Source organism: Gymnoscopelus braueri (assembly GCF_963280865.1).
Source record: "Gymnoscopelus braueri genome assembly, chromosome: 10".
In the NCBI taxonomy this organism is placed as follows: Eukaryota; Metazoa; Chordata; class Actinopteri; order Myctophiformes; family Myctophidae; genus Gymnoscopelus; species Gymnoscopelus braueri.
In genome coordinates, this window is record NC_137611.1 from 36592508 (window position 1) to 36608282 (window position 15775).

General features: G+C 41.7%; 1 protein-coding gene across 1 annotated transcript in view; it reads right to left on the bottom strand.

Annotated features, from left to right (window-relative positions):
• myripa (myosin VIIA and Rab interacting protein a) overlaps positions 1-15775 on the bottom strand; it is a 37147-nt gene that overhangs the window by 12060 nt on the left and 9312 nt on the right. Inside the window, exons 3-8 of the mRNA XM_080439879.1 lie at positions 12570-12791; positions 7893-8029; positions 6460-6540; positions 4422-4519; positions 1407-1487; positions 1163-1318 (exon numbers count right to left, since the gene is read on the bottom strand). Coding sequence (XP_080296005.1) covers positions 1163-1318; positions 1407-1487; positions 4422-4519; positions 6460-6540; positions 7893-8029; positions 12570-12791 — 775 coding nt within the window. The remainder of the gene's footprint in view (positions 1-1162; positions 1319-1406; positions 1488-4421; positions 4520-6459; positions 6541-7892; positions 8030-12569; positions 12792-15775) is intronic.

Genomic DNA, 15775 nt, shown 5'->3' on the forward strand with positions numbered 1-15775 from the left:
TAGAGGCATCAGAATTAATGAAGGTATTCTTGTCAGCAGGAAGTTCTCCTACATGTAACAGGATTATTTCCAGACTGTATAATGGTCTCCAACAGAATACAACTGAGGACACGATATATGTCAAGGATAAATGGGAAAGAGAGGGTAATTTTACTATAACTGAGGAGGAATGGGAGAAAACAAGCACAGTATTATGGGAAACGACATGTTCAAACACATGGAGGGAATTTAATTGGAAAAATCAAATAAGATACTTCATAACACCTCTGCAAAAAAGATACAGAGAGACTGGGGTTAACTGTTGGAGATCATGTGGTCAGAATGTAGCAAATCACTTCCATGTCTTCTGGGAGTGCCCAGTCTTGAATTCATATTGGAAGGACATTCACGAACACCTAGAGGCTGTTTTCGGAATTAACATTCTCTTCCAGTTCGATGCCTTATATCTGGGTAACCTCCCATATGACTCTCTGGACAGCAACGATAAGAAACTGATTCTGATCCTTCTGGTGGCATGCAAGAAGGCCATTACTAGAAAGTGGATGCAACCACAGACACCCACCGTGGAGGAATGGATTGAGATAGTTCATGAGATCTATAGAATGGAAAAACTGTCTTTCTCAATCAAAAATCAAGAAGACAAATTCTTTTGGATTTGGTCTAAATGGACTGAATACGTGAAACCAACCCGCTCAGACTTCTGCTGAAAGACTAAACAAATTCTAAGGTGCCCTGTTTCTTCCTTCCCTTTTCTTTTTCTTTTGTGCCCTGTAAGTGTTGACCCTGCAACTGTTCTTAAATGCGCAAGATTATGTAAAGCCCCCCCCAAGCTGCTCACTGCCAGATACTATTATGTTATATTTTATTTCTTTTTATCTTTTGTCTCTGTTTTTGGTTTTCTTTCTTTGTTTATTTTGACTGCAAAAAAAATGAAAAAATGTCAAACTGTCGTCATCAAAGAAAAATGAACATTTCAAAAACTCTGAAACTGTACAAAAGAATGCGTATACATATATATGAATATAAGAAACTGTCTGTACACAAGATGACTTCAATAAAAACAAAATTTCAAAAAAATAAATAAATAAATAAATCCAAGACACATTCAGGTCCACTTATTGGACTTGGTGATTACGGTGATTGTGGTTGATGTGATTCTTACCCAGAGGCCAGCCTGCGGGTTGAGATCTCCGTAGGACTGGCTGTAGGGCAGGGTGGTTTGGGTGTCATAAGAGCTAGGAGGCTGGTGGTGGTCTGAGGGCCAATCCTCATCATACTGTCGCCTCATTTCATTCAAGCTTTTCCTCCTCCTGATGATCTGTCATAGACAGATAAGGGATTCTTACTGCATATCAAAGCACATGCAATCATTTGATTGAAATACGTTGATTAATTTCAGCACTTACTTTTTTCACGATAGTTTTGGCCAGCTCCTCAATGAGTTGTCCTTTGTGCTCCCGTAGATAGTGGGCCTCATTTTGCTTCGCCTGACCAGTAAACAACAACAACAACAATCAAACACACATGGGCAAAATATCATAGTCACACATGCTATAAGCCGATTACTCTTTGAAACATGCTATCCCACAGGGTAGGAATTTCACTGGCTGCCATGGCCCCTCAGTTTGGTCTCCTGCCCCCTTCTGTTTACCTGACAGGAAGTTTCCCTGGGAGGGCATAACGCAAAGGGAAAGGAAAGGTACTGTAGCTTTGTTAGGACCTTTGTAAGTCCGACGGGGGAAATTCTGTTTCAGATTCATCCATCTGATGGTTGCTTAGCACTCTCATGACTGGGGTTTCACCATCCCATACGCTGCCTGACTTGCAGGTCAAAAATACCTTTTTTTCCTGCTATTCTATTGGCCACTGTCTCCCCTCTGTGCTCCAGATGAGCCAACACCTTCTACCCCACACAGTGGGGGTTCCATTGTCTTTTAAATAGCTATTAACATTTCAACTGCACTCTGCTCAGTCAGTGAGCTCCAGTGTTGGGCAAGTTACTTTATTTTAGTAATATATTACTATTACTTATTACCTTCCTTTTAATAGTCCATGAGCCAGAGCCCCAAAATTGAGCAATGATTATCGAAAGAGTAACTTTCCAGAATCAACATTGGAACATTGGACAAAGCCAGAGTCAACATACTTATTTCATTTTTGTTGGAGTCAAAGGTTTTTAACGAGGGAATATTCAATATCTGGCTCAATTTTGGGGCTCTGGCTCATGGACTAAATGCCTAATTTGCATATTTAAATATACAATTTCAGAAAACTTGTAATACGATAAATCATTGTCTTCATGTAAGTAATCAACTCAGGACGTTTCATTATGATAACTCTTTTTTAAATGTTGTCATTTTTTCACCTGTCGTGTACGTATGGGGAAAATAACAAAATGTGTGATAACCATGAAAAAGCTGCTCCTGTGGAGGGGTTATCATATATTTATTTACTCGTATTGACCCTATGAACAATTTAATATAGGTATGGTTTTGCCCACTCTTTCGATAATGAAATCTTGTCTGGCTCATGGACTATAAAGTAATACATTTCGTTACATATTACTGTCTGAGCAACAGTAATATATTAATATTACATATTACTTTTTAGTTACTTTAAAAAAAAAAAGCTAAAATTGAACAAAAAATATTTAGATAATAAGATAGGATTATAAATTATTTTTCACTATTTAAAATACAATATTTCTTAATTATTAATAATTATAGCTTGTAGATTGGCTATTTTAAATTGTTTTAAAATAATAATAAAAAAAAAGAACATACAAGGTTTCCATCTGACAGCGACAATATATAGCCTATATGTGGTTCTGTATCAGTATATGAGTCAGTTTTAGCAGATTTCATTCTAATTGGCTAATATGACTGCCTGTGAATTTCATGGCCTGGGTAGGTAAACCTGGCCTGGCGAAGATATGCCCTGTTGTGCGCAGCAGAACAAGGGGTGAAAGCAATGAACTTAAATGAGGACTGGCCTGCGCAGCAAAAACGGCCCAAACTATGTCAAACTGTCACGTTCTAGCTGCTGAAATAAACTTTCCATTTACATCATTGTTGACAAACGAACAGAACATGGATGTTGTTTGCAAAAGGATTATTTCTTGATTTCGTGATTATATCTGATTTACAAGCCTAAAATAGTCCTGCGTGACAAGGTCTATGCTTGTAGATCTGCTCTTTTTTCACAGCTTCGCAGTGAAAAGGGAATGTTTGGGTTGCCAAGTTTTGCGAGAGAAATAAGCAGTCAGGTCTATGAAAATGTTACTGCATGCGTTGTGCCCTGAGAAAACAGTGAGGCATGAAGCAGTAGTGTGTATTTCTGTCTGTCTCCTATAAGTCATCGTGATTTGTGAATGTGGGGATCTCATTTTTACTTTAAAAAAAAGCAAACGTTTCAGTCCTTTTTATTATTATTATTTATGTTTATTTGACAAGGACAATACAAAAACAATGAGTCAAGTTATAAAAACATGAAACCATTGCATTGTATATGGGGTTTATAGCCGAGGCTAATTTGCAACCCCAGTCCCTGATTAGACCTTTCTATAAATATTTACCTAATAAAAAAATCATTTACAAAAGGACATGCATGAAGCTCTAATCTAAACAAGAACGAAAATATATTTATATCTGCAAAGTAACTAGTAACATAATATATAACATAAATAATTGTAGTGGAGTAAAAGTACAAGATTTGCCTCTGAGATGTAGTGGAGTAGAAAATTGTTACCATTATAATGTAATTATATATATAATTATAATAATAATAATAATAATGATAATAATAATAATAGAAAGACGTGAAAAACAAGCCCAAAGTCGCTTATAATAAGCAGACATGGCAACATAAACAGAGCGCTGGCTGTAGACAGAGCGCTGGCTGCGCGGTCTGCGGGGGGTCTCGAGGTGTCAACTGCTCTTCCCTGGGGGAGAGAGGGGTGAGTACGGTCAAATTAGCCGAAATATAATGACTGGGATGGTATATATGGGGCTAATTTCATATTTATAATACGTTTCAGAAAAAAAAAAAAAAAAGATGATTTGAATCAAATAGTTAGGAAAAGTCATGAAAGGGGAATTTCCTCGGAGCTTCATGAGAGAAGATAATCCACTTTAAATTCTCAAAATCGTCCAGATTGACCGGCTAGTCACGCGAGTGTTAGATGGTTATGATGAGCGCTTGGGGGGAACATTTAGGGCTTATAAGTGTCTTGCTCAGGGACACTTTGGCACAAAGACTAGGAAGCAGGCCATAAAATGTCATATGTCCCTCATTTTGGGGGCCAAACATTAGAAACATTGATTCAGAGGTAACAGAGAGCACATGGCTAGGCCTAATTCATACTTTCTTGCTAGACGGTGTTGTGTTGAAAATTGCATAAAGTAAGCCTAAAAGTGTCTCACCGTATTTTCATTGTCAATCTCAGCCTTGGAGATGGCCTCATCGATGGTTTCTTTTGCCACACGCAGGGCCACTGTCAGCGTCTCTTCCATGCTGTGTTCTGGGAGGGGGGAGATAAAGAACATTTTACATTTTACATTTCACAGACCCTTAATTCTGAATTTCTGACAGTATACAAATGGAACCATTTGTATACTGTTAGAGTTACAGACTTGTAAGGGTCCATTTAGAACCCCCTCAAGGAACCCTGAGAGTCCCTGGACCCCACTTTGAAAACCACTGATCTAGAGCTATATGTATTCATCCTTCCTTCACCATCTATCCATCCATCAATCCATCCATCCTCTCAACTGTCCATCATGCCATCTATCCACAAATACATCCATTAATTCATCCTTTTATCCATCTATCCATCATCATCTATTTGGTGGCACACATCGTGTCAATTTATCGGTGGTTCTGATTATATTTAATCACTCAGGAAGTAATAAATCATAGACATGATTTTCCAAACGGAGCTGCAATTAAGTAAAGTGAGCTAGGGGAAATCGGCCATTCAATGAACTCATTCAATACTAATCGTGCTCGGTGTCCACTAACTCATTCATAGAGCTACTGCTCTCTCTCTCACTAGAGAAAGAGAGAGAGAGAGAGAGAGAGAGAGAGAGAGAGAGAGAGAGAGAGAGAGAGAAAGAGAGATAGAGAGAGAGAGAGAGAGAGAGAGAGAGAGAGAAAGAGAAAGAGAAGAGGTAAGACCATCAGATCAGCAGAGGTTAATTCATGGCTGTCGTCAATCATCCTGTTAGTGCAATGGACCGAGGGGCAAGAGTGGGAAAAGTGGGGGTGAGAGAGAGTGGGGAATGTCTGTGCCCCTTTAATGGCCAAAAGGAGTTCCGTGTCAGGCATGCCCAAAATTTGGACTCAGGAGTTCCTGACACGGAACTGCATATGGGCATTAAAGGGACACAGACATTCAAATATGGAGTCCAGGCCAGTGTATCGCGTCAGTACTATGACGTCATATTAATTACATCAGGTATATATGAGGATTTATATTTATAACTCTATGTATCCGACCAACTCGACACCGGGCACCACACTCCCTTGCTTCCTCGGCGAGTTTGAAATCAGTCGGTCGGACAGTTCTCAAGATAGGTGAACCACAGGCACACGCAGAGATTTCGCACGTTTCTATATAGGATGCTAGTTGTTATTCAGATGTGTGTTATTTACTCGTTCACAGATGTTATGAACCTAGATGTATATTGTTTGCTTGCTACTGTACGTTAGTCAGATGCTAGGTTTGGTATCAATCTGCTATCCTAGTGACCTTGCAGCACTTACTGTACTTGATTTCTTGGCACTCTAATTTCACCCTGGTGTCAGCTGACTAGGGTTCATGTTGCTTATAATCTGACCTTGCACAAGTAGCTCTGGATAAGAGCATCTGCTAAATGCCTAAATTGTAAATTGCACACAGCAGTAGTGATATGTGTGTACAGCGATGCTATGGAGAACAAATCACAGCTGATTGATTCATTGGAAACAGCTCCCGGAGTGAGAGTGCAACGGCAAAGCGATAAGGCCAGCAGCATTCCCTACCACAGGAGACTTTCTTATTAGGTGAGAGTTAAGCACTTACTGGTATTAGCTATATAGTACTGTATGTGTGTGTGTCATTTCCTTAAGTGCACTGGAATGTGCCAACTTAGTTTAAGCTAACCTGGGGCAGAGCTACAATAGGCTAGACTGTTAGACAAATGAATCTGGAATAACAAGATTTAACAAAATCACTGTTGTTGTGTTATTCCTTAGTGGTAATTGTTTTCATTTAGAGGACATCCTCAGTAATTATAGTTTACCACTGTACATTGTGTTCTCAATTGCCTTTCATAAATAATTGATAATTGATTATCCCTGTAGTATAGAAGATACAGTGCTCATACTGTAGAGTTAGCCGACATGCATCATTTACAGTATATCCCTGCTGTTATTGGCACTGTAGAGAGCTGTGCGCTTTCCATGAACATCAGTGCTCACCTTCACTTTGTCTGTAGAAAGTTGAGTCGCTCCCACAGATGCTGCTCTCATTGCAGAGACTATCCTCATAGGTACTGCCTTCTGCACAAATAACAAGGGAGACACACATGAACGCAGCACAGTGTGCATAATACTGTAGATATTTAACTGAACTGAACACACAGTAAAATCTAAAAGTGTTAAAGAGACATTCTAAAACGGCTAGTCCCATTCCTTGATTCTTCTAATTGGCTGGTTTCCGTTTAGTAGACGTGATAAAACAGACTATAATCTACTCCTTAGATCATCTTATATCATTCACAGGTGCGTTATTTGTTTATACAGTGATCCAGCATATCTGTAGATGAAGGGGATCGCTTGTTTTCCTTACAAGCCCCGGCCGTGCAGGGCACCACCCATGTGGGACGGCAAGTGACTGAGGGACTGAGGGCGGGGCTTGTACAGAAAACAAGCGCTCCCCATCCCTCGCAAACCATCTGTGCTGGAAGGCTAAGTAGCTAGGCTAGCAGTTTACAACAATTGGACGGGGCGGGCCAAACGTCCGAACTGCGCTTTTTTCTAGTATTAATTGATGTTTGTTTGACATGCATTAGTCCGCGGACCCCCATTTCATACGACTTCTATCTCTGCAGGACTTCTGTGTTCATTTAACGCATTTGTGCACTCTCAGAGTTACAGACCTATAAGGGTCCATTTATTATATCTGTAAGTATCAATTATTTGGCTTGGGACCCCCTAGAACCCGTCAAGGATCCCTGGGAGTCCCTGGACCCCATGTTGAGAACCACTGCAATATACAGTAGCACACTTAAAGATAGATGGCTATGGTAACTCTGTGGTCTCAGCCGTTTTCATGTCATGTACAGTACGTATGTTTGCTCAACAATATAGCCATTTGTGGTTATGCAAGAGCATTAGAGCAGTCTCGTGTACAGTATTACCAGGGAACCTGATCCATGCACAGCAGACCAGAGTTAAGAAGTGGGCAGGGGATAGAAAACAGGGCCATTTCCTATCATTTCCTACCATCATCCTATCATGGACTGTTCAGAGTTATTTTACCAAGCCTTTTTGTGAGTCAGTACATCCACTTAGGTGGACTTGTGATGCATTCTTGTGATACATTCTAAAATATATTTTCCTTGTTAAGGACACCAGGTAGACAGTGGTAAAACATTGGGAAACATCATCCGCTGCGTAATTGCAGATACTGATACAAAAAAAAGTCAAATAATGACCAACTAAACCTTGTTGTTTAACAAGGCAGATCAGTGTGGTATAGTATGTGTGTAGTATGTGTACTGTACGGTATATGTTTGATTATCCTTTTGAGATGAACTGTTTGGACCAACCAACAGAGCGACAGAGTGCCTTATACTAGTTGCATGGTCGCAACTAATAACAGTTTTAGGTGTGTTACTGTAGAGACTTACCAGTGAGCTCAGACAGTGCACCGTGCTCTGCAAGGTGCTTCTTATAAAGGGTCTTCAACACCTTGGCACTGCCAAATCTCTTGAAGCGACGCTTCACGTTAGTGTAGAACCACTCCAAGGACTGGGTGTTCAACAGCCTTCAACACAAAGACCAGTACAACAAGAATAAGACAGATGGTAGCAGCTGCTTTGAATTCAAATGAAAGCTAAACATGAAAGCTATAGGCGTTAAGTGTCTTGCTCAGGGATAGTTCGACACATACATTGAGTGAGCTGGGGATTGAACCAGCAACCTCTTGTTACCAAGACAGCCTCTTTAGACCAGCCCCCCCCCCCCCCATTTCCCCACCCGCACACACACATACATACACACACACACACACACACACACACACACACACACACTGTTCACACTGACACAAAGATGCGTGCATGCACAGCACACACAGCTTTTACACAGCTTTGAATTGATTCGGTGTAGTTCAAAGGATCTGATAAGAGAAAGATGTTCATTGATCCAAAGATCAGGAGAGATTAGAGGATCTATTTCCCACAACTGCTTACCACTAACATGATAACAAACGAAGGCCTATCGAGGCAAACACTTACCGCACGTCCATACTGGTTGAGTGGCAGAGCCTTGTTGTTTTTCACAGTCTGTTTTACCGATTTATTGTAATGCCAATGCCTGTATTCATCAGGTGAATTGACGACAGTGTACGTAAGGTGAAATGAACCTGATTAAGCAATAAGCATACAATATATCTTCCTATTCTGCCAAAGCTACACAGTCCAGCTGTGAAATATATCATTATTATTATTATTATCTCCACCAGGCCGAAGGCAAAGGGGGAGAAGTCTTTTCCCCATGTCTGTCTGTCTGTCAGTCGGTCGGTCTGTCCATGGCTAATCTCACAAACCACTGGGCTGGTCAACATCATATTTCTTGGGCGCGCTCCCAGTAGACCAATGCAAGAAACACACACTTTTTGTTTTATATATACATATATATGGTATAACTGTATATAATTTCTATAACTAGAATTTCTATAACTAGATTATAATAGAAGTCAATAGAGGTCAGTTTGCCTATGGGGATGGCTGACATCATAGATGGTGACACTTCCTGGCGGAGAGGTGTGCTCCACTTTCTATTTACTATTAGTATTATTGCATTATCATCATTATCATCATTTGCCTTCATCTGGACTCAAGTTATGCATTCTAGCCGATGTTAAAATGTCCTTTACTGAGCAGGCTGACTCACATTAACACCAGACGCTGCGTGTCCACCACCCCCCACCACTTACCCCCCCCCCCCCCTCCTCTCATTAGCCCCCTCATTAGGTGCTTAGCAACACATGCTGACAGGAGACTCGGTAAACCTCAAGAACTGATACTGCCGACGAGTGTAGTGTGTGTGTGTGTGTGTGTGTGTGTGTGTGTGTGTGTGTGTGTGTGTGTGTGTGTGTGTGTGTGTGTGTGTGTGTGTGTGTGTGTGTGTGTGTGTGTGCATGACATGTACTCCATTTGACCTGTTTTTCACAGCTGTATGCTGCTTCTGTGAGCACACATATGTCCCGATAAATCCTCCAAATGAAGTTGCATAAGCGACCATAACTACAGCATAAGTAATAGACCGTGGTGCACATTGCATGGTTGTTTACAAGACCATATAGGGCAACAATCCAATAAATAAAATATGTACTTAATGAGTGGTTAGATCCAACAGCCAGGTGTCTCTGGGGGCTGCATATGACCTATAACCTATAACTACAACTATACTGTGCACAGCTGACTGATATTAGATCATTTTAACGGTGTGGCTCTATAGGCGTGTAGGTGTGTGTGTGTGTGTGTGTGTGTGTGTGTGTGTGTGTGTGTGTGTGTGTGTGTGTGTGTGTGTGTGTGTGTGTGTGTGTGTGTGTGTGTGTGTGTGTGTGTGTGTGTGTGTGTGCGTGCGTGCGTGCGTGCGTGCGTGCGTGCGTGCGTGCGTGTGTGCGCGCGCGCGTGTGCGTCTGTCTGGAGCTAATCTCGTAAACCACTGTACCGATCAGTGCCAAATGTCTTGTTCACACAATTAATCCACAGTTATTTATCTAGTATTTATTTAATATAATAATATGTTTTTATTTATTTAACTTTCATTGTATAATGGGGCTCTGAGCAGGCTGAAACCGTGCCCACATTTTTCTTTTAGATTATTTTATTTTGAACATTTTAAAATAAACACACAAACTAAATTAACAACTACATTTGGCAGCAAACTCGTAAAACGTCATAAATAAATGATATTCCGTGTTAAAAAAGTAGTAGGAAAAAGTAAAAAATGTATCAAGTCCTCTCAATAAACTTTCTCTAAACATGTATAAATATCTTGATTCCTGGTGTCTCTGACAGTAAGCAGGTGAAGGTGACACACACTGACCTCTAGGTGTCATGGTATCTGTCTGTGTCTCCAGACAGTTCCTTGTCTGCACTGCCTGAGGTGACAGCCAGCGAAGAAGTCCAACATGACATAAATACTACTTTTAAATAAAAGATGGCCAAATTAAAGGCTTTAAGTCACAGTCATTTCATAACACGGTGGCTCTCAATAGTGTTTGCATTTGCATTTTACAATGATCCGAAAGTCTGAGGCTGACATTTTACAAACGCACACATACACACACACGCGCGCGCGCATGCACACGTGCACACGCACACATGCACACGCACACGCACACGCACACGCACACGCACACGCACACACACACACACGCGCGCGCGTCAAAGTCCTAACATTACAGGAACACCTACTCCTACAAAACTGCAATCATGCCGACAGCCCACACCCTCCTCCACCACTAATCCTTTACACCTCCCACAAAACACCTTCCTCGCCACTCGCCCTCTCCCTGGTCTCTTCCACCGGCTGCTGTGTTGTATAACACACCCAACTAACCATATAACCACTGTCACCCCAAACACCACCACTGCCCGCTCACATGCACTTTTCACCCAGCCCCACCTACAGTATGTAGCTGCATAAAGGGCTAAGCTTGATTTATATTTGGTGTCATTTTGGTGTCACGTTGTAGATTATATTATATATTATATATATTATATCGTTGTAGATATTTTGGGTGCATGACTCCGACACACAACTAAGTATAAATCAGGGATAATGTATAAATCAGGGATAATGCAAACACCTCACACAGTCCAGGTGGTGCACAATCCACTCATGCAAACACACACAGTAACAAGATGGGGTCTAATAACAGCGTGGCTGTCATCAGTACCATGTGGCTCTTGGACTTCATGTGGCTAGTCTATGACATTAGTCACCTATGACCTATCTATGACATATGACTCCATATTTGGGCACGGTTTAAGCCTGATCCAACCACCATTGACTTCCAGTATAAAATCGATGTAAATATATATTTATTTTTTAGAACATTTTGGGGAGAAGTTACTTCCTTTGGTCTACTTAGCCCCGGACAGACAGACATACAGACAGACACATACTGTATAGACTCACAGACCCATTTCTAGATGGCTCTTACAGAGCCATCTTGTAAGAATCCTCAGCGTTACTGAAATTTCACTCTGGAGACCTAAATGGACTTGACCCGTAAAGATTTTGCTGTGCACCCATGCAACACCAATACTCATACATCCATGTCTCTCTCCTGCAAATCCTCTGCACCGTATCCATCACCAGCATCCAACCACTCAACCTTTAACTCCACCACCACTGCCACCATGGATGGAAGACCCCCCCTTTCCCAATGTGAGGCTAATGTCCTAACGCACGTGTGAACAACGAAGTTTTCTCATTCGTTCTATGTGCCCTCGGGTCCATTTGGGTCCATTTTTACACTCTCAGACTGATATCGGTATATATTTGATATATTTGAGTGGTGCTAGCCACTCCAAGGACTGACTTTGTCCGTGTTTCTGTATGTTATGTCCGTCCGTCCGTATGAGCACGGCCTCTCTGTATGTTTGAGCACAGCCTCAACAGCTGCGGCTGATTGCAACACAAAGATGCAACCAGTTACACTAATTATACACACACACACACACACACACACACACACACACACACACACACACACTTTTGAGTAAAAATACTTAAAATGAGTAAAAAAATACTTAAAATGAGTAAAAATACTTAAAAGATGTTAAAATGAGTAAAAACATTTTACAGTACTTAAAAAAAATCAGTAAAAACATTTTAAAGTACTTAAAATGAGTAAAAATACTTTGAAGTCATCAAAGTCTGTAAAAAGTAACTAATGAAATGAACTCATGAAAGGCACCACTCTCTTCACACTGGGTGTGATTTTTTATCAGTATCTGCAATTATGCAGCCGATGATGTTTCCCAATTCTTAACCACTTTCTACCTGGTGTCCCTATTTTGGGCATGTTATTGCAGCCAGAAATTCTTGAAAGTTTAATCTTCAAAAATACCTTTTTGGAATAGGACTTAAGTGGTTGAATAAAGTAAATTTATTATTTTTTTATTTCATTTAACGGAATATCGGCCAAAACATCGGTAATCAGTGGTCTAGGGTTCTCCAAAATCGGGATCAGCATCGCCCCCAAAAATCGGGCAACGGTCGGGCTCTGCTCAGAGTTCCAGGATGAACAGTCAGGATTTCACACCCTGCCCCTGGCAGCTTACCGTCTCTTCTGGCAGGCAGAGCAGATCCAGGCTCCATCCTGCTTGCTGTAGATGCAGCAGGCCTTGCACACGTTGTAGCGGCAGCCGCGGCACTGGCGCCTGGGCTTGAGCAGGAAGGTGAAGGGAGAACAGCAGCGGATGCAGCAGCGCTGGTTGAACAGGCTCTGACGGGACAGCAGGAGGCAGCGGCTAACCTCCTCATCTAGCTCCTGGCGCAGCTCACTGTGAGGGAGAGAGAGAGAGTGAGAGAGGGGGGGGAGAGAGAGAGAGAGAGGAGTTGGAAAGAGGAGAGAGTGGGATGAAATAGAGGAGAGAGTGGGATGAGAGTGAGAGGGAGAGAGAGAAAGACAGACAGACAGACAGACAGAGAGAGGAGAGAAAAGTAAGTGGGGAGAGAGGGTGGGATGAGAGAGAGGGAGAGAGAGAGAGAGAGAGAGAGAGAGACAGGCGAGATATTTAGTGGGGTGAGATGTAGGGATGAGAGAGAGATATGGAGAGGGAGGATAAGATGCGGGGGTAAAAAACGAGACTACTGCTGTGTGTGTGTGTGTGTGTGTGTGTGTGTGTGGGGGGGGGGGGGGGGGGGGGTGCATGTGACTGTGCATATTGCAGATAGAGATTTCATAGTTTAGCTAAAGTGCCTTAAAGACCGGCTACAGTACCAAAACAGTAGAATTACCATATTAGTATTATATTATTATAGCGTGCTTATGACACACACTGTCACGCACCGACCCACACGCACCCACACACACACACACACACACACACACACACACACACTACGCTACTGTAGAACTAATTCATCCTCCACAGCGATCTCTTGCCATCATGACTTTAACATCATCCACAATTACCAATCAGAATTCTAAAGCCTGATTTATACTTCGTCATACGACGGTGTCCTGCACCGAAAATAGCAGATCTACAAGCTCACAACACGTCGGGACCATTGTACAAATTACTCTAATTGAAAACAACATGTGAGGCACAGAGGCAGTTATTTGTATTTCCCACGCTGCGTGCTGTGTGTGTGTGTGTGTGTGTGTGTGTGTGTGTGTGTGTGTGTGTGTGTGTGTGTGTGTGTGTGTGTGTGTGTGTGTGTGTGTGTGTGTGTGTGCGTGCGTGCGTGCGTGCGTGCGTGCGTGCGTGCGTGCGTGCGTGCGTGTGTGTGTGAAGGTTAAACTACAGAGACTACAGTTTTGAATAATACATCACTGGGTTTTCTTCAACTGAGCCGGAAGCCTCCCTGTGGCTACTGAGCATGCAGGTATCACTCACTGTTTTAATAGCTCATTTAAGGCACAGTCTTATCAAGACTGACCGATAGTGAAAATAGCGGAATAACAACATCAAATGACCAAAGTATAAAATGTCGCTTGCAATGAAACATTTTCCCTAGCGAGAGAACAGTTCACATACGAACATTAGTATGCAGTGACATACCCAAAAACATGCACCTTTGCAGGTGGTACATCAATTAAAACCTCCGTTATCATAGATAGACAGTATTACCAAGAAAAACATATTTCACATAAAGCAGGAAGGGTGGAATAAATTGGCACGATGAAAGAGAGGAGAGGAAGAGGTGGATGGGGGGGCTGTCCTGCTGTGGCCCGCCACATTAGAAAGAACTACATCACTCACAGCTGAATCATTGATTCATGATTAGGTCTGCAGACTGGTCAAGTCTGACAAAGACGAGGAGAGAGGGAGAATAGAGGCAAAACTGAGACAGAAAACGTTTTTCCTAGTGTGTAGTGTCAGGGTGAAATTCATTTTAAAGGTTCTATGACATTCATTTTCACTTTTTTTATTTGTTTATGTTTTTTGGGGGGTTTTATGACCTCAATTACACCCCAGAAATCTGAACTTTGAACATTCAGTGGATTTTCTGTGGTCTGGGGTTTTCTGAATAATTAGGCTGAAAAGTAATCTGAGCTTGGCCCTTCGGCAGTGAGGTCACAGCCGATTAATCCCGCCCACTCTCCTCCTCGCCCCTCCCCTATCCTTTCCTTTGGGGGGGGGGGGGCGGAGCAGAGGCGATGATTGACAGGCAAAATCCCTCACCAGCGACACCCGCAGGCAAAGATCCTGGAACAACATATTTTGATGGGGATCGGCGGCGAAAAACATATAATTTTGAGATTTCTTTGGCTATTCAAAAATAGCAGATAGCATAACAAGCTTATGCAAATCTTTGAATATATATATACCTTTTTAACTCAAATCTTTGCTTCTGGGGGTCCCTGGAACAAAATATTTTGAGGTGGGGGGGTCCGCGGCAAAATACATATCATTTTGGGTGGTCCTTGACATGAAAAAAGAACCACAGATATGATATCATAGCAACATACTTTAAAAAAACAAACTGTTAGGATTTAGAAGACATTTGTAGAATCCCCAGAAGCAAAGATTTGAGTTAAAAATATATATATTCAAAGATTTACAAAATAAATTGTAGATCTACAAGCTCATAGTGCGGCACTCACTGCCACGCTATGAGCTTGTATATCTGCTATTTTTGAATAGACCAAAGTATAAAATAATGGTTATAGCAAAAAATCTAAAATGACAGTATGCGTTCCCGGTTCCTGGGTTAAAAAGCTATAACAATTGAATCATCTAAAGACACAATGTTGTCTATTGCTGCTGTAGCCATCCATGCATGCCGATGGAAGTGAAATGTCATGGCATGGGGCGCACGCTACGGGGAACATTGCACACACGTTCATAATTGTCATGGGATGCAACCTACTGTAGGTCTGGCCTGTTTAGTAACAAAGTAATACAACTCATATTCCGTGTTGTCTGAGGCGAACTATTTCCTGTATGAATTGAAATGTATAGTATTGATAGTATTTTTGCACATTGACATTCATATGGATGGTATGCATACAGTACCCTATCTACCTCCTCCTACGCCCTACCCTTGACAAATAGGGCTTCCCCAAAGAGTTATGGCGTAATTCGAACACTGGTCAAAAGTATTTTTCAAAAAATACATAAACCAACATAAAAGCAGTACCCTAATGGCCCTGTCTGGCAGAGAGTAGTCTGTCTGACTAGTGCTGGAGCCATTACTGCAGAGTATGTGTGGTACAACACGTATGTACAAACATAGACACACAGACTCACACACACCCACACAGTGTGTATAAATGCACACCACTATAACAACTAGTTGAGGCAAGATAGCATTTATA